This window comes from Anastrepha ludens, chromosome 2, assembly GCF_028408465.1.
Source record: "Anastrepha ludens isolate Willacy chromosome 2, idAnaLude1.1, whole genome shotgun sequence".
NCBI classification, from domain to species: domain Eukaryota; kingdom Metazoa; phylum Arthropoda; class Insecta; order Diptera; family Tephritidae; genus Anastrepha; species Anastrepha ludens.
In genome coordinates this window covers 163,848,648-163,874,291 of record NC_071498.1, presented here as the reverse complement: position 1 = coordinate 163,874,291, position 25,644 = coordinate 163,848,648, and the positions used below count along the sequence as shown (strand labels likewise).

Sequence of the window (25,644 nt, the reverse complement as noted above, 5' to 3'; positions counted from 1 at the left end):
AACAGTGAATGACGAATACTATCGCGCCCCGATCAACGACTTTTTGTTGCCGGAAATTTGAGCACGTGATCTCCTCAACATTTGGTTCCAACAAGACGGCGCTACTTGCCATACAGCCCATGAAATAATGGATTTACTGCGTCGTCGTACCGGTGAGCAATTTATCACTCGCCACGGACCAGTGAATTGGCCACCTAGATCATGAGATAGCACATATTTGTACTTTTATTTGGAGGGTATGTGAAGTCTAAATGCTTTAATTATTCACAAAGCTTCGATTGAGGCATTGTAAGGCAACATTACTAAAGTTATTCACGAAATACCGACCGAAGTCCTCCAGCGAGTCATTCAAAATTGGTGTTTACGGATGGCCGAAGTACGTCGCAGTTGCGGCCAACATTTGAAAGGGATTATCTTGAAAAAATAATTAAATTAAAATCTATATCTCTATGGTAAATTGATAACCCTTAATAATGTCGGCCTTAATTTTTTTTTTCTTTTTCACTCCTCTCGGGAGTATACGGCTTCGGCAAGACTCAGTCTTGCATTGGTTTCGTTAATCTATTTTGATTTCTGACAGGGTAGGTGATTAGTCAGATTAGTCTATAAGAATATTCTTACGAGACATCCTGGCACGGCACTGTTTGTCCCGGGCGCCGGGTGGCATCAGAACCGAGCCAACCTTGTATCAGAGGTCATCGCTTTTGTCAGGCAGTTGTTGGCTGTTGGTCGTTCATAGAAATGATATCCTCAACAGGTCTTGGACCTGGGTTTGGTTCCCGGCCAATACATCCAATTAGGAAGAAATCTTAAAGCTTATCCAACTTGGCAACGAAGGTCTCTTCACCGATGATTGGAAGATAGTCCGAGTTTGCGAGATCACAGCAACACTATGTGGTTTTTGTCATCAATAAAGCTGCGCTTCTACCTCCCGCACACTGTGGCGGGTTAAAAAGTTAAGGCATTTACGCCTATCAGCTTCTAGCTCTCGCACACTGTGGTGGAGTAATAAATTTCGGTTTCTACTCTACAAGCTAGGCAACACCTTGAGCGGACGTGCTGTACTAAGTATGGTGGAGTGAGATAGAGCTGGCACGCTTGGAGTGCACTTTATCCACCAGATCTAAGGGTCATATTCCATGTGGATGTATCCAATACGGTAAGCTATACGTGCTCGGTGTCTTCCTACGTCTGCTCGGTCTACAACCGCTGCGCTACTTTATTGGAGGACCAGCCCCTGGTTTCGGAACCAGAGGAAGCAAATTTCGAACTACTGCCACTGCTGTAATTAAAGACGAGATCCTAGGGGAAATGGAGATTCACCTCCTTATCTCCGAGGATGATGCGTGACCTATAGGTTAACTTTCAATACTCAAAGCCAGCATCCACGGCCCTTTTTAATTGCCTTTTTAACTCAGAGGAACTCTTTGTTATCCAAGAATTGAACTCTGATGCCGACCCGGTGCTAAAGCTTGTATTTATATTAATCATAGCCTTTCTAGTTTTCAAATCTCACAAAACAGTGAAAAGAATGCAGGGCATATCAGCAAGAGTATAGAAAGAGTATAGATCTGGTTGGTGTTATCATATATGACACATGACAGCCAAGATTTCCTCTTTTCTAGACTAAAAGATGTGATAAAGGAAGATTATTGCAGGACCATCTCCGTCGTAGTTCAGGCGCTGATTCGAACTTTTATCATTTGGCGGTCTAGCGACACCAACACTCGAGGTGAGACACAGCTTGAATTTGTACTAACCTGTAATCTATCTAGAAGGAGCAAGCCCACTTTTGCACATCTAACTAAGAGGAAGAGGTCATGGATATCAAGCTGGTCTTGAGAACTCTCTTAGATAGTATCAATAACTGGCGTTCCTCCAAAAAGCCTTCCTTCCTTGATAGTCTTTATATTTCGTTTAAGCTACCTTTGAGAGCTCCCAACCTTTAATCTTAAAGAAATAGCAAACGGATTGACTGGGCATAATACAAATTATCGCAGTCAGCCGTACTCCACAAGCACGAATCTCTCAGTCTATCGTTAAGAACTGACACCGAAGTCCTCCAGCGAGTCATTCAAAATTGGCGCTTACGGCTGACCGAATTACGTCGCAATGGCGGCCAACATTTGAAAGGGATTATCTTTAAAAAATAAGTGTCACGAATGGTTCTACACAAAAATAAAAATATTTTCCATTTAATTTATTTTTATGGTGGAATGAGATAGAGCAGCGAACGATTCCAAGACAAAGTCTACTTCCCCCGGTGAGCTTAACTCATTGGCTAAAAATGATGAAGTGGTAAATTTTGTTAGCAAAATATGTAACACTGCTTTCATTTAGTATTCTAAAGTCCGTCCAAAAGGCAAAAGGAGACTATACTGGTGGAACCCGGAGATCTTTACCTTGAAGAGGTACACACGGAAGACGCTTAATCAGCAAAAGAAAGAGGGATTTTGGCAGGCCTATAAGAGTGAAAATTAAAAAAAAAAAACCGTCAGTGGGGTAGCGGTGAGCGAAGAACGAATGTCCAATGAAGAATGCTGCAGAAGTGCAAAGTATTTTGTGACAAGCCAGAACAGAAAACTTTCGGACTTTCTTCTGAAACTTGGAAGAAAAGACGTTCGGTTGATGGTCGGTCTTATCACGGGATGCAATCTCTGGGGTTGGAATATGACCAGCATTGGAATCATAGAGAACCCGATTTCTTTGTTTTGTTTAGAGGAGACGGATAACACTGAGAATTTTCTCTGTGAGTGTCCTGCATTTGCTACGAATTTTGGGTTCCGATGTCATGAGAATGAATAAAATTCGTCCTCTCAAACTGGACTTTTCGGATTTTCCAAAGAATCTGAAAAATTCTAATAGATCTAACTACCTCTATTTCTGTATTCTTTCTGATGTTTTCCCTGTGTTAATCTCTCCTTTCCTCTTTGACTATCTACCCTTTCAGTTTCCAGAGCTTTAAATACAATGGGCGTTTTAGCCTGAATGTTTAGGATTTACCACAACTCTCGGTGCTTCTTGGCTCGACTTTTCAAATTTCAATCTCAGAGAAGCGGAAACGTTGAAGAAAACTCTGAAGGAAATTGATTTACGGAAAATATTATCGAAAAAACTGATTTCCTCATTACATCCAGAAGCCAGCGGCGACTGAACCTTTTCATGCAACGAAAAATACTTAGAATCCGCAGTCAATCCAAATAATTCATATTTCCTTAGAGAAACGAAGTGATTGAACCAGTTTGGGAATTAGAGCATTAACCTTGAGACCAAACAAATAGTATCACAATGGGCCTACAGGCAGTGGTGTGCCTTTCTAGAGTGGTAACCAGAGTAACCAAATCTAACCGCCCGAAACCTAATTCGCCCCAAATGCTGCGACACACAAAATCATCATAAACTGGCAAAACGACATTGCATTAATTATTTTCACTGTTGTTAGCTGACAATTTTTATTTCGGTTAACTAACCGACAGCCCACCTTCCGATAAATTTTATTAGCAGTTAACTGACAGATGTTTGCTAACCAGACCTTCACAAATTTTTGTGTTTTAGACATCTAAAGCTTATAATTTAATGAAGTGCATTCACATTTTTGTTTGAATTTAATATGCATTATTGCCTTTATAAAAACCTACACTTTCGATTTACGCGACTTCTCAGTGGAACCTGTCTTCAGTGCACATAAAGCGGGGATGAAAGTTTGTGCGCAATTCCACAATCAAAATGTTGTATTACAATTTGTTCATTGCCACAGGCACCCAGCGTGAACAGAACAGAAAAGCTGGACAGCGCGACGGGGGGCGCATGGTTTAAGTGATGCGAGTGCAATTTGTAAATGGCAATGGGAAATTGTGAAAATGCGCGCACTCACCTGTCACTCGCTTCGATAAATTATCATGAATGCATACGAATACAAAGTAATTGTAACAATTGTCGGTTGGTACATTTGTCAAACAATTATCAGGCCAGTTTATTGGGTGGGGCGAACCAATTCGAACTGACAGCAACTCTGTAAAGCCCTCTGATTCGTGGTAAGTAAGAACATTTTATGGCACGTATTAGGAGTGATCGATTTGTAAGAGGGGAAAGTTTCTATTTAGTTATGAAATCAAAAATAATACAAAAAAAAAAAAAAATATAAAAAAATTATAAAACACAAATAAAAAAATAAATAAATAAATAAAAACCAAAAAAAAACAACAATCAACAAGCAATACTGAAAAATAATTGATTTTAAGTTGTTCATTTTTTCAATTTTATTACATAGTAATTTTTTTGGGGATTTGTTTTTTAAATCGTTAGTTCGAACTAAGAAAAATTGAGCTTCAGGTCTTTGAATTAACCTTGAGTAATAAAAATAAATAATTATACTGTTTCAAGTCCGAATGCTGACCGGAATTGACGCATGCCAGGTATGTACGTACTTACTACAGGGTTGCCCATATTCGACGGACCCATCTGGCAACCCTGTATCTCTTGACAGAGAAGTCAGATCGCTTAATGACATACCGCGTTGGAAGCGTCAGTCCAAGCAGATTTTTACAATGGAACAGTACACGCCACGCGAGCACTCCCAAATTGTTGAAATTTACATTTAACAAAAGATGTCAATTGTGAAAACTCAACGTGCGTATAAAAAATTAAATAATGTGAAAAGTGCGCCTTCTAAGAACACCATTAAACGTTTGTACGAACGGTTTTCGACTGGTGATGCTCTTTCTAATCCAAAGAGGCCAAATCAAAACCGACCAAGGCGATCGGATGAGAATATTGCTCTTGTACGGGCCAGTATTGAGACGTCGCTAAGGGCCTCCCAAAATCGCCGTTCTCAGCAGTTGGGCATTGCTCGGACCACTTTACAACGAATTATCCGCATTGATTTGCATTTATTCTCTTATAAGATTCAATTGACGCAAAGATTGTTGCCTGATGACGAGCAATTTTGGAACAAAATCATCATGTCCGATGAGGCTCTTTTCTTATTGAATGGGACGGTAAACAAGCAAAATTGCCGTATTTACGTCACTGAAAATCCTCACGAAATTCAAGAGGTACCTCTTTACGACGAAAAAGTCACTGTTTGGTGCGGCGTTAGTGCGAAAACGATTATTGGGCCGTTTTTCTTCGAAAATGAAGATGGTCAAGCTGTTACCGTCAATCAGGAGCGTTATCGCGATATGATAACCACTTTTGTGATGCCAATTGTTCGTCGAAAGCGTATGAGACAGTTCTGGTTTCAACAAGACGGCGCTCCACCACACACAGCTCGCACCACAATCGATTTTTTAAAGAAATTGTTTCCTCGTCGTTTGATGTCGAAAAATGGCGATTTTGACTGGCCACCGCGTTCGCCCGATTTAACGCCACCTGACTTCTTCTTGTGGGTATATTTAAAATCAAAGTTTATATTAATAAGCCAAAGACCAAAGAAGAGCTCAAGAACAACATCCTTGAGGAAATAGCCGCTATTCCAGCCGAAAAGTTGGCTAAAACTATGGAAAATGCTGCAAAACGGGCACAATACGCCGTACAGGCTCAAGGCGGCCATTTGAGAGATATCATATTCAAAAAGTGTTGTCAACAAATCTATTTGAACCAAATAAAATGATTATTATCGTCAACATAAAAAAGTTGTGTTTTTCTTTGATTTAAAAAAAAAAAACACATGTGTGCGTCGAATATGGGCAACCCAGTAGGTTGTTCCATAAGTTTGCTATTCGATCAAAAAAACACAATTTCATGGTTCGAAATACACTTTATTATTCAGTATATCCTCCCTGAACATCAATACACCTGGTCCAAAGAGATTCCAATATATGAATTCCATCCCTGAAGTGAGGATCTGGAATCAGGATCAGCTGTTATGACCTCATCATTTGATGAAAAAACGCTTTCGAGGCATGCATTTTTTTTAGGTCTGGAAACAGGTGTATGTCGCTAGGAGCCGAATGTGGTGGACGCTTCAACAACTCGAATTTGAATTTATGGATGTTAGCCATTGCTTTTGATTACAAATAAAATTTTTCTTCTGCAAACGGGGTCGTTTTTTAAGAATTTTTTCTTCATCTATTCTAAATAGATACCAGTTTGCAAGTAATCCAAAAACAAAATTAATTTCTACTTCTTAATTGGCGCGATAACCAATTTTTGGCCGAGTTTATTAAAGCGCGCCAGTCGTTTCTTTCTCGTGCTAACCGGCGCCAATTGGACGCACCAAGTGAAACCAAGTCCTTCTCCACCTGATCTTTCCAACGCAAGGGAGGCCTTCCTCTTCCTCTGCTACCAGCACACTTACACAAAATCTTTCTCTCAAACACTGAAAGGGACGTTTCATCGGATGTTGTTATCGTCCTCGCTTCTGCGCCGTACGTTAGGATGGGCATAATGAGAGCCTTGTAGAGTGTTAGTTTTGTTCGTCGAGAGAGGACTTCACTGCTCAGTTGCCTACTTAGTCCAAAGTAGCACTTGTTGACAAGAGAGATTCTACAAAACTTCTTTCGCATGCTCAAATATTGACGCTTACACCTTTTTGGCTGATTTCTGGACACGAAGTCGATACGGAACCGAAGTACTAGACTCACACCTCTCCTTAGTCTTTTGTTTTTATTTAGAACCATGGTGATGGATCCAAGTCTCTTCCATAGTGATTAATCGATGCACAAACTCTACTTTATCCTTTTGTTTTTGTTCCATTGTTAGCGAATGCGGCACCCATTATGCACGCAGCTTTCTGAAACCCAATACTTCAGTCAAAATATTGCTTACACTGCCCAATGAGATGCCTAAGGCTTCTACTAAATCTTTATAGTCACTCGTTGATTTGCCATACGATATCCTGTATTTATTCTAGGATTTCTGATGTTGTTGCTGTGTTTGGATGTCCTTGACCTTAATCGTTTTCAAGGCTTGTATGACCACGTTTAAATGCAGCAACACATCTTTCTACTGTGCTAACTGATGGAATTGATGGCGAAACGTCCTTATGTACTTTCAGCATTCGTTCATAAATTTCCTTTACTTTTAAACCTTCTAAAAATAAATATTCAATCACTGCTGGATACTTGATTTTTTTCCTAGTTTCTCTAGTTAAAGTAACGTCACAAAAATAATTCGTTAAAATATCCTGTTGATTTATTAAGTATAAGTAATAATATGTAAGGATTTCCCGTATGCCACGATGTCTGAATTTGGTATCCCCGCAAAACTAATACGGCTACGTAAGATGCCGTTGCTCAACACCAGCAGCGCCGTCAGAATTGGGAAGGACCTCTCCGAGCCGTTTTATACGAAACGAGGTTTCAGACAGGGTGACTCGCTGTTGTGTGACTTCTTTAACCTGATGTTGGAGAGGATCGTACGAACCACAGAACTTAATAGCTCAGGCACAATTTTTCATAAGAGCGTACAATTGTTGGCGTATGCCAATGATGCCAATATCAACAACTGCGCTGTTAGTTCTGCCTTCTCCAAACTGTATAAAGAGGCAAAGCGAATCGGTCTGGTGGTGAACGAGGACAAAACGAAGTATCTCCTCTCATCAAACAAACAGTCGACGCACTAGCGTATCGGCACCCACGCCACTGTTGTCAGTTATGATTTAGAGGTTGTAAAGGACTTCGTATACTTAGGAACCAACATTAACACCGATAACAATGTCAGCCTTGAAATCTAACGTAGAATCTCTCTTGCCAACAGGTGCTAGCCGGTGAGCACGAGAAAGAAACGACTGGCGTGCTTTGTTAAACTTGGCCAAAATCGCGCAAACGGTTATTGCGCTAATTAAGAAGAAGATTAGTGGCACCAGCAAGAGGAAAGCGGCGACCTCGATAATAGCGCAGACATATGAAATTTAGCGAAGTCCTCAACAATCTGTGCGATCCTTCTGGCAGAAATATGTGACACACAGATGGCGCTTCAAGCAGTAAGAAGGCGTTGTTTCTAAGCAACGACAGGTTGGCATTCCCACTACTTAGGACTGATAGCGGAATGCTAATCACCCACCCTACTAGAAATCAAATAGATTAACGAAACCAACCAAGAGAAGTCTTGTCGAGGCCCTATGCTCCCGAGAGGAGTGAACAAAGAAAAAGAAGTAAAGAAATGTCTTAACTATGGGGAGAGTTTCTTGTGGAAAAGACTAAAAGTTCCTGCATAACTGGGCTAACGTCACTGCTGAGAAAACTTGGAACATTGTGTGCTTGCGGACAGTATCTAATAGATTTTCAGCCAAACAACGGAACCTTTGATTGATGATCGATTTCTCCCACTTACACACCTCACAGGTCCATCTAACTTACATTTATTACATCAATTAGTACCTATTATTTTAAATACCAAGTAGCTTTTGTGATATCGTAGATCCTACTCGAGTTTACTTTACTTCTGTTGCATAGACGTGGCTGTTTTGTGTGTTTTTCTTTTTTTAAATTGAAGGCGCCACAATTATTTCCCAATATTTCTGATAATATAGGTACATTTTCTCCGCCATATTATCCCAAATACCACATTTTCTTTAGTAGTTACTGAAATATCGTAGATTTTGCATTCTAAAAATTACCGCTATATATATTAGAAGGTTGGCGTGGCTATTATCCGATTTTTCATCTCTACAAGCGCGAAATTTGAATCGAGTTTCATTGAAATATTAAGTCAAATGAAGACTGCTGACCATCTAAGCTCTCGAAGCCTCCGGCGCAACATTCGGCAAGTTTAGGATTTGATCCGATGAGAGCAGGTCATAGTGAATGATTCTTTTTCAATTCCACCAACAACACAGCAAGACTTGTTGGCCAGGGTCTGCTCACCATTTGTCCACCATTTTTTTGAGCTGTTTTTCTTTTATGCCATCACCAACTTCTTAACGTCTCAGCAAAAAATCTTTTACATCAATTCGGCCCAAAAACTTCTTTTTTCTGGGTATTACATTGAGGTTCTTCCTTAGATTAGTCTTATGAACATGGTTCCAAAGGGGGGTTTTCAGCTCCTTGACAACAGAATAAGTCCTTAAATGCCGATGCAATTCCACGATTTCAAAGATTTTATCGCCATTTTTGTTAATTAGCCTTGCATTCTGTGAAGACTGTTCCTATCCTTCACGTCTATAATTCGACGATGCTACTATGGCAAAAGTAATCACCTTATCGAAGGCGTCGTACGTCAACTATATTTGACACTTGTGAACTAGACAGCTGCAGTATACAAATATACACCATACAACAAAAACAAAATTCGATTATTAATTTTGCGCCATCTGTATATTGGGTTTAACAACAGCAAACATTTTTTGATCACCTACTTCGACTTTTTACCTTAGTTTTAGTAATACTGCGAAATGTATCGAATTGTATTTTTTTATTTCGATTTCGGTTACGAACAGCTGTTATGTAACAAAGCTGTTATACCCGTAATAACTAATTGTATAGGGATATAAAGAACCAATACTATCACTTAATATTTATATTGGTTTATTTTTCCACATATAAATATTTTGTGGCCGGAGAGCCTATAGCCACCTTGGTCACCTTTCCCCTTTGCTTGTACGAGTAGAAGGTAAGTGTAGCTATGCATTGACGTAAATGCTCCAAAAACTTTTACTTTCATTTGCTCTCGCGCAGAGCGAGATGTAAGCTTTTATCTCAGCGCAGCATGAAAATAGTAGTTAGCACGAATAACAATAACAAATGCTGGTGCTCTCAGGTAGGAGGTAGCTAGGAGAAAATTGTGGTACAGGCATAATACTCGTACATAGTAAAGAAGGGTCAGTAGATACAAAAAATATTTGCTATGTATTTTTTCGGGGCAAAGACATGATGTGCAAATCTGCGACACCAAGGTCAAGGGCATGAAAAACGCAAGTGCATATGCCAATTTGAGCCTTGATTGTGGAAAAACGGTACTATGCAAAAATAATAACAAATGATGTTACGCAAAGCTAACAGAGCCTAAAAGAAGGCACACATACGAAAATAATTCTGGTTATTGGAGACAAAATCCAATCAATTTAATGTTGGGCGGCGAAGGGGGGAAGTAAAATAAAATGTAAAAAAATTATAAAAATAAAATAAGATAAAATAAAATAAAAATAAATAATAAAAATATAAATGGAGCAAAATAATATAAAATTAGATTAAAGAGAATTATATTAAAATAAATTTATATAGGACGAAATGAAATAAAATAAATTAAAAAAGGAAAATAAAATTAAATTGAAAGAATGTAATGCGATAACAGAATTAAAAATAATAATAACAAAATAAAATAAAATGAAATAAGATAAAATAAAATAAAATAAAATAAAATAAAATAAAATAGGAGAATCTATAGGGAGGCTTACTTCATTTAAAAATGGGGCTAGATCTAAAAGGTTGTCAAGGAATGTATCTAGAATCATCGCGCCGCTTAAACCTCAGACTGTAGGTCTTGACCAATTATCGGAGATAATTGATAGGAAAGTACAGCAACTCGCCGCTTACTCAAAACGATTAAGAAGATACCTCAAAAGTAATCAGAGACGGAAGGAAAACAAGCTTTTCCACAAAAATCAAAAGAGCTTTTATAGAAATCTGCAACAAAACAGCAATGCAGAACCTCAGACATTATATCCACAACAACAAGATTTAGAGCAGTTTTGGGAGAAAATATGGGCACAAGCAAAACACTTCAATGCTGATGCGAATTGGTTAGCCAAAGAAAAAGAAAAAGCGGATAGCGTAGCACCAATGCACTTCTACGACATAACAGCAGAAGAAATAAAGAATAATATTTGTACTTCAGCTAACTGGAAATCCCCTGGCCTAGACCAGCTACACAACATCTGGCTTAAAAAGCTCTCAGTAATGCACCAAGCACTCGCAAGATGCTACAACGAGCTACTGAAAAATATAGCTGCTATCCCAGAATTTCTCACTGCCGGAGTAACCTATCTTCTTCCAAAGGACGCACCATCTGCTGATCCAGCAAAATACCGCCCAATTACTTGCTTGAGCACGACATACAAACTCTTGACGAAAATTATCGCTAACCGAATATATGAACACTGTGAAATTAACAGCATTTTATGTGAAGAACAGAAAGGTTGCAGGAAGCGCACAATGGGCTGTAAAGATCAGCTTATTAGAGACACTGTAATCACAGGAGTAGCTCTGAGAAGAAGGCGGAATTTAAGCGTCGCGTTTATTGACTACAAAAAAGGTTTTGATTCAATGCCGCATGATTACCTATTAGAAATATTAAGAATATACAAAATCGATGCTGCCACTGTTGCCCTCTTGGGCCGCATAATGAGCAAGTGGAATACAACACTGGTTCTAAATGGAACTGTTTCAAAACAGATTTCAATCAAACGTGGTATATTCCAAGGGGATGCCTTAAGCCCGTTATGGTTCTGCATTGGTCTCAATCCACTTAGCAGGCTTCTCACACTTAAACAAAATGGCTTTATACTCAAAACTGAAGTAAGAGAGCACACGTTCAACCATCTTCTGTTTGTTGACGACTTGAAACTGTACGCAAACAAAAAGCATAAGCTATATGAGCTGATAGATGCCACTAAAGCTTTTAGCGATGACGTGGGAATGGAATTTGGACCAGATAAGTGCAAAATAATACATTTGATTAGAGGTCAGCTTGATGAATCCGAAGAAAACTACGCAGTAGACCAAAATACGATTATAGACAACTTGCATAGCAGCGAATCTTATAAATATTTAGGATTTCTGCAACTTAAAGGAATCAACCACACGCTAGTAAAGCAAAACCTCATTAAAAAATTTGAGGCACGACTGAAAGCTATATTAAAAACTAGTCTGAACAGTGGAAATAAATGGAAGGCAATCAATACCTGGGCCATACCCCTTTTGACATACTCGCTTGGAGTAATAAAATGGTCTCAGACAGACATCCTTCGGATTGAAATGCTGATACGCACCACTTTCACAAAGTTCCAAAGCCATTACCCTCAAAGCGCTGTGAAAGAATATCGCTTCCTCGAAACGTTGGTGGGAGAGGAATCATTAATATAGCGCGTCTACACTTTTCGCAAACTTTGAAGTTACGTACATATTTTCTAAGCAGCGAGTCCCATCTATTTAAAGCTATCGCTATGGCAGATAATGGCTTTATCCCGCTAAGTCTGATGGAGCAGGATTTCCCAGTACCTGAGGGGGTTAAATCCCCAGCAGAAATGATCGCAGCATGGAAGGCAAAAACAATACACGGTGCCCATCCCCATGATCTCGAAATGGAATGGATAGACGCACAATCATCCAATTTATGGTTGAAAAGAGGAAAGCTATTTTCTGAAACAGAAGGTTTCTCAATCGCTATCCAAGACCGAGTTATCCCAACGAGGAATTTCCGAAGGTCGATACATGGCGAGGCAATAGTAGATAGATACCGAAGGTGCGGCATTTACGGTGAAACAATCGACCATATAATTGCTGGATGTAGCGTACTTGCCCCCCGTGAATATGTCATGAGACATAACAAAATAGCAAAGATCCTCCACCAACAACTTGCGATCAAACACGGTCTCTTACAAGCAGAAGTCTTGTATTTTAAATATCAACCAAAGGCAATATTGGAAAATGCAAATTTTAAACTGTACTGGGACAGATTTATTTCCACAGATCAAACCGCAGCTGCCAACAAACCTGACATCATCTTGTTCGACAAGATAAATAAAACAATCGAAGTAATCGATATAGCGGTGCCCCTTAATCGCAACATCCAAAGCACATACTCCACCAAAGTATCGAAGTATGCAGCTTTGGCCATAGAACTGAAACGAATGTACAAAGCGAGGGAAGTGAATATAATCCCAATAATTATATCGTCCACTGGATTAGTGCCTAAGCATTTAATAAAACACTTGAAGAAGTATGACTGCCAACACCTCTTAGAAGACATGCAGAAGTCGACCATACTGGACACATGTGCAATAGTTCGTAGATTTTTAAATATTTAAACAATAGTAATCGCATGGGCGTAGAACTTGGACTACGCTCCACCAGAGCACAATCCCTTGAAAATTTTATCCGGGATGTGTAATCTCCGGCAATAGCCGAGATGGATTAAGCTCAAAAAAAAAAAAAAATAAAATAAAATAAAATAAAATAAAATAAAATAAAATAAAATAAAATAAAATAAAATAAAAAAAAGTATGACTGCCAACACCTCTTAGAAGACATGCAGAAGTCGACCATACTGGACACATGTGCAATAGTTCGTAGATTTTTAAATATTTAAGCAATAGCAATCGCATGGGCGTAGAACTTGGACTACGCTCCACCAGAGCACAATCCCTTGAAAATTTTATCCGGGATGTGTAATCTCCGGCAATAGCCGAGATGGATTAAGCTCAAATAAAAAAAAAAAATAAAAAAAAAAATAAAATAAAATAAAATAAAATAAAATAAAATAAAATGAAATAAAATAAAATAAAATAAAATAAAATAAAATAAAATAAAATAAAATAAAATAAAATAAAATAAAATAAAATAAAATAAAATAAAATAAAATAAAATAAAATAAAATAAAATAAAATAAAATAAAATAAAATAAAATAAAATAAAATAAAATAAAATGAAATAAAATAAAATAAAATAAAATAAAATAAAATAAAATAAAATAAAATAAAATAAAATAAAATAAAATAAAATAAAATAAAATAAAATAAAATAAAATAAAATAAAATAAAATAAAATAAAATAAAATAAAATAAAATAAAGTAAAATAAGCACCGAGGGGTGCTGGAAGTAACGACTCCACGGCTCCGAAGTTTCAGCGAAGATGAAAACATACCGCTAAAATGCCTGAAGGTTTAAAATGCAACTACCCGTTTCAAAAAACGGAGAGCCGCATTATAGAGGAATCTAATGATTGCAGCCGAGCGAGGATATTCGATCAAGTGTCGGCAGAAGCCACGGCTGTCGGCGAGGGCTCTGCTCATCCACATCAGATAGCGGAGTCGCCAGTGGTACAACAACAGCAACACGACAACTCCAACACTGCGACAAGTGTTTCTCAAGTTAATCTTGAGACCACAAGAGCAGGCCGTGTTAGACAGCGTATTCAACGGACAACGGAAATGAATGAATACGTAGTGCACTGCTACTACATACCTACAAATTGAGAAGAACCGGAGCACATGACTACCTATCGTGAGAGAAGGCTAGACCTGTTTCTAAGAAGATACAGACATCTAAATGGGAAGCTTACCGAAAATAGCCTTGCTATAAGAAAAAAAGCAATCTTCCAACACGAATATGTAAGAAAAGAAAAGCAAGAGGAAATTAAAAGTGCAATACGCACCCCGGATATTATATATATATGTATATATATATTAATATTGGCGTGTACACCTTTTTGGGTGTTAGGACGAGCTCCTCCTTCTTTTTGTGGCTTGCGTCTTACTGTTGTTCCACAAATGCAGGGACCTACAGTTTCAAGCCGACTTCGAACGGCAGATCTTTCACTGATACTCGAACCTATGTTCTCTCTGAATTCCGAATTCCAACACCGGATATTAATCCAGTAGAAAATGTGTGGGCATATTTAAAGAAAAAGTTGAAAAAAAAAATACTCCAAAAGCCAACAGAACTCAAAAACCTTATTTTCTACGAAAGCCACAGGATACCCCAAGACTATGATGTTAAAAAATTTGTTAATTTCATTAGAAGTAGCCTATTTTACCTTTCAAGGTTGAGCTTGTAAGCCTATGTCGATATTAATTTTTTTTTGTTCAGATACGTAATAAATAAATACATTTAGAAAATACCTTTTACTATTTTTTTATACTTTCATTAAAAGAAAAGTTATAGCACTGAGAACTTTGATTTTTCGAGTGTGCCAAAACTTTTTTGATTCACTGTAGATGCTCGGGGTAGTTATGCAAAGCACTGAGTCCCATTTCATTTTTTAAAATATGCAACTTAAAGCTGTTAAATGCTAATGTAAAAAGGTTTTGTGTTTGAAGTGTATATTTTTTTAAATTTTTTTTATTGCACTTGGGAACATAGGGCTTTGAAAAAACATTTATATTTTCTTCTATTAACTGCTGTTTTCTTTGCGACATCTCACGTTTGGTTAACTGCTTCTAAATTACGAAGCTTAGAACGCCTCCAGTTATTTTTCTTGAAGGTTCCATTCTAACGCTGTTCTGCTTGTACTTTCCTTGTTTCGTTCTGAAAGTGCGCCCGATCCATCCTTCTATTAGTTTGAAATGCATATAGTTTTTGCTTTTTATTCTTGTATTATTTTTGAACAGGGCTTATTTTATTATTTTCTGCTATTAGCTTATAAATTATTTATTTTAGTCTAAGAAAATCAAAGATTGAAAGAAAGCCATGAAAAAGTACATATTTGCTTAAGCAATGTTTGAATTTCGCATGATTAGTAGATGTCACAACACTTTTTTGACGAACTGTATGTGCTTAGTAGTCATACGAAATGTATCCACTTTATATTAATAACTTTATTATTTAAAGAATATTTAAATATTTTTAACGAGAGCAACAAATGTAATACAAACTCGCTTTATAACTGTAAATACAAAAAATAAAAATTAAATTTTTCGTACAAAAAGCCGCTCCTCAGTCGCGCCACAATTGCAAACAGTTCAACACAAATCACAATTATTGCTTCTTAGTAGTTTACGAGTGCCGTACCTGCCATGCTGCACTATGTTTTACTGTGCTATGGCGAGAGAGGCACGCAACTAAGCGTAAGGATTTATGTAAAAGTACACACACACAAATGTCAGACAAATTGCAAAGCCACAACTAAATTTGCGAAATATTTGCACAAGTATTTCAAGTGCTTAAGCGCTCGACTCAGCTCATTTGCATAACAAAGGAGGGATGCATTTACTCAATTACCGTACGCTTAGAATTTGTTAGAAAATGGGATAAATAACAAAGCAAATTTATCTAGAAGCGAGAAAGTGCCGTAACGAGAATACCAACCAACAAATCATGGCATCTATCATAATAAATAATTGCGTATACGTAGTGATAGACATTTTTTACGAGTCTTTGCGTGCACACACACATAAATGAATAAGTATAAATAGACAGACAGACAAAAGTTTGCATGGCGCAATGCAGCGCGGCTTGAGCGTGATGAAGTGACGAACGATAGCGAAAACCAGCTGTGCTGTGTAAGTTCTATTATCAACAGTGCGCACATACACACATACAAATGCAGAGTAGATTATGCGGCGATTTTGTAGGGGTACATGTGTACTCGCATATGCACCTCATCAGTTTTATACGCCTACATACATACAAATGTCTACACTATTTGTATCCCAGGTAGTTATGAGGTGGGCGAGGTAGACGACCGACATGACCGAGAGTTTTTGTGCATGACAAATAGGCAGGAAGCGCTGGGTTGTTTCCTACTGAGGACATTAAACATCGAAAAACTTGTTTTCTTCTTTTCATTACCTTTGGCCGCTAATGATATACATCCGGTGCATTTCAGAAGCGGATACAAAACTGCATGTCCAACATTATAAGAAGAAGAAGAGGAAATATTGGAAACAAAAAGTTGGTGCATCTTTCAGGAAATTTTCTGATTTCATTTCGAAAAAATTACATGGTTCGCAAGGCGATTTACGTAGGGTGTAAACTTTCTCAAATTTAAGGAAGTCACAGTCACATTCTTCGGCATGGTTCGCAACAAGCGGTACTAAGAAGGGGTAATATCTGGTGAATACAGCGGAGATAAGATCTCCCCTCTTCGGTGTTCTCGCAAATTTGTTGCTACCAGTTGTAACATTTGGTAGTGGGGAGTGAATGCTAAAATATCACGCGATCGCGTTTTGTCACGCTTCTCTTACATTTTTTTTTACTGCTCCACTCAAGCGGAGCAGCTGCAGTCGGTATCTAAAGTCAGTCACGCTTTCAGAATGAAAAGTCTACAGAATAATAATCAGTTTAATTTTTTCGTTTCAAGTGTCCTGAAGAGCCAAACTCCTTTTGAGAAGCCACCTATCTTTTTTTTAAGGCGCTTACTTTGGTGCGACCCAACTATATTACAAAAAATATGTAAAAAAAAAATTGTTTTTATATACTATTTGATGTCAATAATAACATACTATGGATAAACTCAAAACGATTGCATTTTATTTTCTTAAAAATGAGTATTTAACCTGACTACTACTTTAATAGATGATACGGCCTTTACTGCACCAAATATCGAGTGCTTTTTTTTACAGCGTGAGAATTATCGATGTCGATAACTATGGTTTGACAACTGAGAATGACAAAGTGTGTTGACATTTCTGTTCACTACGGTTTGGCAAGTTATCATGAATTGTTTGACGCTTCCTGTGGAAATTTAATACAAAATAAAAAAAATTGGCTTTTCCACCTATTTGAGGGGTGCATCTTGGTTGTTGTTCCATAAATGGAGAAACCTATAGTTTTAAGCTGACTCCGGAAGGCACACTTTTTTTGAAGAGCTTTTTCATGACAGAAAAACACCCGCAGGTTTTCCTATTGCCTGCCGGGGAGCGGCCGTTATTAGAAAAAACTTTTTCCATTATTTAACCCTTTCGGAACGGCTGGTACCTATGTGTACCACCAAAGTTTAAACGTCCCTAAAATGTTTAATTTACATTCAATCGAGTTTAGAAATGTACCGTGCCGTCTGTTGAGATTTTCGTAATCCGCACCTGCCTTTAGAGTACGGTTTTACATTCCCGTTATGCTCAGATTGGTGTTTTTTCTATTGAGAGTACTTTAAAAGTGCAGCAAGATGACAAAATTCAAGCGCCGCAGCTCATTGAAGCAATACATGCTCCTAAAACCGGTGAAAAGAGGTATAAAAATATGGCTTAGGTGTGACTCTGTAACAGGTTACACGTACGATTTCAATATTTATTGTGGAAAAGACCTTGAAGAACACTCGGGTTCCCGAGAGAGGAGAGAGAGTAGTAACTCATCAGCTCAGTCGCTGAAAATTACTTTGTGTTTCGATCGCTTTTTCACATCAGTTAATCTGTTAAATACTTTACCTTATCCAGCCGTTGGTACTACAACGCGTAACAGAAAAAACGTTCCCGAGTTTACAAGTAAGAAACTTGAGCGATGATAAGCAGAATTCAAAAGTGCATCATCTGGTCTTTTATGCGTAAAATGGCAGGACACGAAGGAGGTTTTGATAATAAGTAAATGACGTTTGTTACAAAAACTTTAAAAACAGGGGAAAAAATCCAAGTGCCATGTCCAAACGCAATTCAATTTTATCGTCAAATTATGGGAGGTGTCAATTTAGCCGGTCAAATGAGTGGACTTTACGAATATGATCGGAAGTCGGATAAATGGTGGCTTTCTTATGATGGCAGCCGTAAACGCTTGGATCATTTATAATGAACTTAGAAGGGGAGAAATGCCTTTCAAATCGTTTGTGGTGACCTTGGCAGAGACACTCATAGATGAAGGCTCCAAAGTCACAGCTGTTCCTAGGTCGGTAGGGCCAGTACGTCGGGTTACAGGACAGAAACATCTACCTATTGAAGGCGATACACGACGGCGTTGTATTAGTTGCAGCAAACAAAAAAAAACAGACACGAACAAAACCAATATGTAAAGAGTGCAAAGTTCCCTTGTGCAAGTTTTGCTTTGCATCATTTCATACATAATTTTATTTAAAATTATTACATTGCTTCGAATTACCATCTATGTATTTGACTACTAATTGTTTGATTCTTTATAAAATTACTAATTTTGTGTATTATTTACATGCAAAATAAATGAATTATTTCGTTTTATTATTGTAAGAAAAAATATGGTCTAGTATATTTTGTAGGACGGTTGGTACACATATGTACCACATAACATCCCGGATGGTACAATGGTTTGCCACGACCGTGCGGTTTACACGCTGGCGGCGTCATCGGTCCCTATTTCTTTCGAAATGAGAAAGGAGCTGCCGTTGCGGTTAATGGCCGTAGCTGCGGTGGAGGTATGCCGAATACCATATTCAAAAAAAATAAACACCATGAAATTATCGATTTATTTTAATAAAAAAAAATTCATTCCAACAATATTTCTGTTTCGTATTAACATTTTAAGTTCTCAAGCTCTTAAAAAGCACCCGATACAAAGCATCTCTTTCGAACAGTGGCTTTGGCATTGCTGTAGACATCGCTCTATACTTCACTGCTGTTGTAGACATCGCTCCATGCTTCACTGGGAGAAGAGGCTAGCAGTAGTAGTAGTAGTAGAGGTAGACATTGATGACTTCGATTGATCAGGTTTAGGGTATTAAATGTTAGTTTTAGACTTATTGTAATGTCCAATCCAGCTTTCATACCCTGTCACGATCTGCAGCAAAACCCCTGCCTTTTCTAGGTATGTAAGGGGAAATTGGTATGTTGAAAAATTCCTTTCCGTAATTCGTACGATACCTAATTTCCTAGTTTCAAGTGTCGCATGACAACTCCAGTTTATATAATAGTTATTCTTCTTCTTCTTTCATAGCGTTAAAACGCGGGGTGCGTCAAAGCTTCCTTCAAAATGCTGCTCCAAAGAGGTCTATCTTGAGCTGTTGCTTCGTAGTTACGTATTCCCACCTTCTTAAGATCGTATTCCACTGCGTCTATCCAACAGTTCCTCGGTCTGCCTTTGGCCTTCACGCATATTAGCTTTCCAGTCAAGGCTTTCTTCACGGTACAGTCAACAGGCATATGGATCACATGACCTAGCCATCTTATGCGCTGCGCTTTAACAAAACGCACAGCTGTCTCGTTCTGAGTTAGATCGTTCAGTTCAGAGTTCAATCGGATTCTATAGGTACCATCATCCATTCTTATTGGGATAAAGATCTTTCTAAAAATTTTACTTTGAGCACAATCATCAACCTTAAGAGTCCATACCTCACAACCATATGTTAGGATTGGTCGAATAAGGGTCTTGTACGTAGTGAATTTTGTAGGTTTAGACAAAAGTCGGGACTTGAACAAATTAAGATGGGCGTAATACGCTTTGTTGGCGGCGTTGATGCGATCCCTGATGGCGGTAGTTGAATCACCGCTACATGCGAACATATCTCCTAGGTACTTAAAATGCTGCACTGCTTCAAAAGTATAAACTCACACATGAAGATTTTACACCCGTGTAGGCCGCCTCGATTTCAACAGATATTTGGTTTTGCCCTCGTTTACAAAAAGGCCAATATCGTTCGCAATTTTGTTAATTTTTAAGAAAATTTCTTTTAAGTCATTCCTATTTCTTGAGAGAATAGCGATGTCATCTGCATAATCACATATTTGGGTTGTTTTAGTTATCAAGGTACCACCTTTGTTGACTTCCCTTACGACAAAGTGCATCAAATTGAATATGACCGTTGATAAGGCGTCACCTTGTTTTACACCTGCTTCAATAGGGAACGACTCTGTGAGCTTCACTTGAATGATCACTTTTGCTTGTGTATTTGTGAGCGTTGCGCTTACGAGCCTTATTAGTTGTGCAGATATTCCAAGAACAAGCTATATGTGCTGGATCCTATCTCTTTTAACACTGTCGAAGGCTTGTTTGAAATCAATGAACAGTTCACTGCACGTATTCATAGTGTTTTTCAAACATTTGGCTAAGAACAAAACATTGGTCGATTGTAGACTTGCCTCTACGAAATCCGCATTCGTAGTCTTCAATTATTCTTTTAGAATATTCGTTGATTCGTTCATAGGGAACATTTGTAAAGAGCTTGCAGGCCGTGTTAAGCAATGAGATACCACGATAATTATCGCATACCTTTTTTGTGTACTGGGAAGATTAAGCCAATCAGATGGTATGGATCCTTTTTCCCATACGTCTATTATTAAATGGCGGAGGCACTTATGTAACTCCTCACCACCTTCTTTCAGGAGTTCAGCCGCTATAGAGTCTTCGCCGCTTGCCTTTCCAAGCACCTTAAGGGCCACGATAATTTCGTCAAATTCTGGTGGAGGGATGATGTTTTCAGCTGTAGCCATAGGCACCCAAGGTGAATGTGTATAATAGTTATTAACATTATATAAGCTTGATTAAAAAAAAATAAAAAATAAAAAAGAAATAAAAAATAAAAAAATAATAAATAATTGGTGCGTACACTTCTGCTAGGTGTTTGGGCCCGCTTCTCCTCCTATTTGTGGCGTGCGTCTTGATGGTGATCCACGAATGTGGGGAACTACAGTTTTTTATGAGGAGCTTCTCCAAGACAGAAGCGCACTCAGATGTTTGCCATTGCCTGCCGAGGGCTATTAGAAATGACTTTTTTTTATCATTTTGCTGTTTTATGCACGGAGATTCGAACCTACTCACTCCCGAATTGTAGTCATGTACCAACCCATTCGGCTACGGCAACCACCTGAAGTTTATGGGGTGACTGAATTCGAATTTGGGACTGGAATGATATATGACTATAACCTTTTTTATAATTAATATTCCAAACAATTTTTGAGGAGCAATTTTCTCCCATAATTATTATATTTCGTTGACCATCTTCCACCATATTGAATTTGTTTTTTGCATTTTCCAAATCCAAACTCAAATTTGAGTTCAGTTACTTTCAGAAATCGAGTAGTCAAAAAAAACTGCCCACTCTAAAAAACGACCCTTAATCGAGTGTAAAACTTAAGTTCTTTGTAGACGAAAAATAAAAAATGTCATAAATTATAATTTGTCCTCCAATAAATTCCATGACCTACAAAGGACTTTTAATGGCCCTCCCCCAAATAATAAATTAATCAACGCAACCCGTTCGATGGTGGAGCAGAATGGGAGAGCCTATTTGTTTTCGGTTCATATTTGCAGCTACATAATTCGTCAAATGCAGCAAATCACCCGCGCGCTTTGTTGAATTCGGCGAAATTTCCCTGGGTGGGGAATGTGTCAATAAATGGAAAAGTTACATATTAGTCCATACACATTAAGCCCATATGTTGGCATATACGAGTATATTTTGTAGGCACACCACATACACACACACACGCACATGTGTATTTGCTTGCATGATTGTGTATAGTTGCACATGTGGCGGATGAATACTTACAAGATGCATTGTATCAGCCATGGCGCCTTTTAGGCACTCTACTGCTTCGATAAGCTGTTTTTTCTTTCCGCAGGTGTTGCGCAAGTTTTAAGCGTTTTGTTTACAAGAAATTTTACTATTCACGATTTTACATTTGTGTTTTACATTTTTCATTTCACCACTTTCGCCTTGTTACTCAAGTATTGGCACGATCTTAAAGGTGGGTTCAACTTGTATATAAGTACATAGTTTTATGTGTTTCAAACTTTGTAAATTACCTAAATTAGGTTTTTATTATTCACTTTCGAATATTTATTGCTTATGATTTTCTGATTTCTCTGGGCAAAGCCAATGCGTCGGGTGCACGAGAACAAAGAAAGCTAGCGAACGCATATAAATATACCAACAAAAAAGTTATTTGCACAAACGATTAGCCGCCCCGCCAATGTGCGCCGTAATGCGGAGTCCAAGCGAAACTGAAACGTGCGAAAAGCAATTGAGTATCTCCAAGTTTGCCAAAACAGATGAGCACCACCGCCGTATTTGTAACGTGTATCAACGACGCCAACAAAGCCCACGCCGAAGTCGATGCCAATGCCGATGTCGACGCCGAAATCAGAGCGCCAACGATGATAAGCGAACGAAAAAGCAAAGTCAAAATCAACTAGCATTGGACGTCATGTTGTCGATTTGACAACTGGGATTTGGAGCTTAACAACGCTTACAAGTATACTAAATACATATTCACTAAATACATAGTATTTACGTACATATGTATGTATACATGCAGTTACACACTACTCGTATACATATGTAAGTATGTATATATGCACTTACATACATACCTACCTACATGTGTGGGGCTGCTGCTGAGAGAAAGCTTTTCCCCAACTCAGCTGCTGCCGTTGTTTGTTATTTAGTTTTGTTTACACACAATCGATAGGCGGGCGGTTGGTCGCGAAGTCTACGCGTTGTCACGGGGGGTGGCAAGAGCTTTTTATGTTTATTTTTATCAAAAATTGTCCATGCTTGCATTTGTCGCCGTGCAACAGGTTGTTATATGTTGATTGTTGTGTTTCGCGTGCTCTCCATGCTGCAGAGGGAGCAGTGAGCTTAATGAGCGTAAATCGGTTAATTGTTATGAATGGGGTACTGAGTGCATGTGAGTGTAGTGCTTGGTATAGGTTGGGGTTGAAAATAGCGATAGGCAAGTGGTGATATTTGCGTTAGCTTTGAATAGAAATCGATTATTATAGAGGGAATATGTAAACGACTTTTTTCTTAATGTTACGCAATTTTTGGTTGACTGATGGTAATAGTAGAATAGATTTAATTAATCATATGAAATATTAGTAGTTCAACTTACTATTGAATTAAATTGTTGATTAAATTTTCTTCTCAATAGGCCGCTGAGAGTGCACTATCTTAACAAAAGCAAAAACTAACGAACTTTTAATAAATAGAAAGGACTTATTGTGGCGTCTTTGGAAATTTTTTGAATTAAGTTGTTGTATCAGAAAAACTTTATATTCAAACCAGAGTTTCATACTTTGTACAAAAGACTTTCATGTTTCAATGCAATGCAAAATGTCATGCGTTTTTTAACAAAAGAAAATTTCAAAAATCAGTGCGATATCTTAGCGACTTCAAACTTACACTTTATTATGTTAAAGTTAATGGAGCTACAAAAGTACAGGGTGGGCCAAATAAGACCTACTAATGTTAAGCACAAATAACTTTTTTATTTTTTGACATATTTATTTATCTCTTTTTGTTGGTTATAAATGAATTGTTGGAAATTTATTATGGAACCCTACAGTGCAACCACCAACAACGACTACAATACGCTATTCGTTTTACACAATTAGCCACACAAACTGATATTTTAAATAATGTTTTGATGTCGGATGAAGCCCATTTCCATTTAAATGGTTAAGTCAACAAACAAAACTGTAGATTGTGGGGCACTGAAAATCCAAGGGCAACAAACCAACATCAGTTGCACCCATCTAAATGTACTGCTTGGTGCGGTGTTATGGTCACTAGAGTTATTGGCCCATATTTCTTCGAAAATGAGGATGAAACGCCGGAATCGGTTTCAGGAGCTTCTTACAGAACATTGATTGAAAACTTTTTGCGGCCAATGGCGGAGCAGTATCCTTATTTGTGGTTTCAACAAGATGGGGCAACTGCAGATACTGCTAGGCAAACTATGGACCTGCTGCGTGACATTAGTAGGTCTTATTTGGCCCACCCTATACATATTTAAAACGTTTAAATGAAATCCGCTATGTGGCCTGCTTGTTAAAGAAATTACATACATATCACATAGTGAGATACCAGAGATTTCGTAAATAGCGGGCATTCGGTATCAGGTTGTCCAGATGTCTAGGAATTCGTAGTCAGTAAAATTACATTTGCTCAATGAGCTTTGTTGTGCGTAACTACCATTCGGAAGTGCGCAGGTTCGAAACCCAATTGATAGAACAAGTGTTTTCTATTAGTGGACGCGCCCCGGAAGCCAATGGCAAACCTTCGGTTGCATTTCTGCCATAAAAAAGTTCCTCATAAAAAAACTACCTGTCGTTCGAAGGAAGCGGAAAGCTATACATTCGTCCATTTTCAAATAAGACTACAACTCAATTCAAGAAATTAAGATACATTCAGTTATCGTCGCCTGCAAATCACAGCTATTTCGAAATGTCAAATTTTCATAAGTGCGTCCGTTCATTCGTTCATAACGTTCGCCGTGAATTGGAAGCATCATCGCGGTGAGGCAGAATCTGTTGCAAAACGCAAAAAACACGAGGAACGTTCTGACACTGCCCGATCTACAGAATTTATTCAACAAGTGCAAGCCATCATTGACGAGGAGCCTTCAAAATCAATTAGAGTCTTCACCAAGAGAGTCTTTAATGTTTCTGAGGGTCTTATCCATCGAATTGTTCATAAAAATCTTCGGTATAAATCTCACGTTTGGCGCAGAAGATGGTTTATAACGGAGCAAACACGAGAACAGCGAGTTATCCGATCAAACCGGATTTATATCAATAGGAGTGAGACTGTAACTCCAGCAGTATTTATGTTATCAGATGTTATGGCTTGTTTTTCTGATGAAACAAGTTTTGACCAAGACAAGAAGGTCAACCGCAGATATTACCGGAATGACAGATGGCTAAGTTCCAATCCTGCAGAGGTTCCTGTTTCCATGCGTACAAAGCTTCCGGCAACTCTTGGGATTTTAAGTGTTGGGAGCAACAAAGAACTTGTTCAGTCACCACACTTCTGTATTCAAGGCTTTCGAGTGAATTCTGCTGCATATATCGAGGTTCTAGAGACAGCAGTGAAACCCTCAGTAATTGGATGACTGGAAATTTGCATGACCAGACGCCTTACTCCGCAGACTTTAATTCTCTCGATTAATACGTATGGGGCGTAGTTGAGTGTGAGACCAATAAGCACCCGTATAACAGCATTTCTTCTCTGAAGCCTGCAATTGATTCGGTCATGTAATCGTTTCCGTACTCGAATCGAGGAGTTTATTGCAGCAAATAGAAATTTTAAGGTTGTGTAATAGGACTATGAATAAGTTCGTGCGGTTTTTTTTCGAAATTTGAAACTTTA

At 38.2% G+C, this 25,644-nt stretch overlaps 1 protein-coding gene across 2 annotated transcripts in view; it reads right to left on the bottom strand.

The window, feature by feature from the left end:
* Nucleotides 1-22,518, bottom strand: part of LOC128855735 (lysoplasmalogenase-like protein TMEM86A) — a 32,637-nt gene extending 10,119 nt beyond the window's left edge. The window contains exons 1-2 of one of the 2 annotated variants that reach the window (XM_054090890.1): nt 22,299-22,518; nt 22,042-22,233 (exon numbers count right to left, since the gene is read on the bottom strand). In XM_054090890.1, coding sequence (XP_053946865.1) covers nt 22,042-22,062 — 21 coding nt within the window. In that variant the 5' untranslated portion in view covers nt 22,063-22,233; nt 22,299-22,518. Of the gene's footprint in view, nt 1-22,041 lie in introns of both variants that reach the window. The other variant, XM_054090889.1, reaches the window with a different exon arrangement.
* Between the last annotated feature and the right edge of the window lie 3,126 nt (nt 22,519-25,644).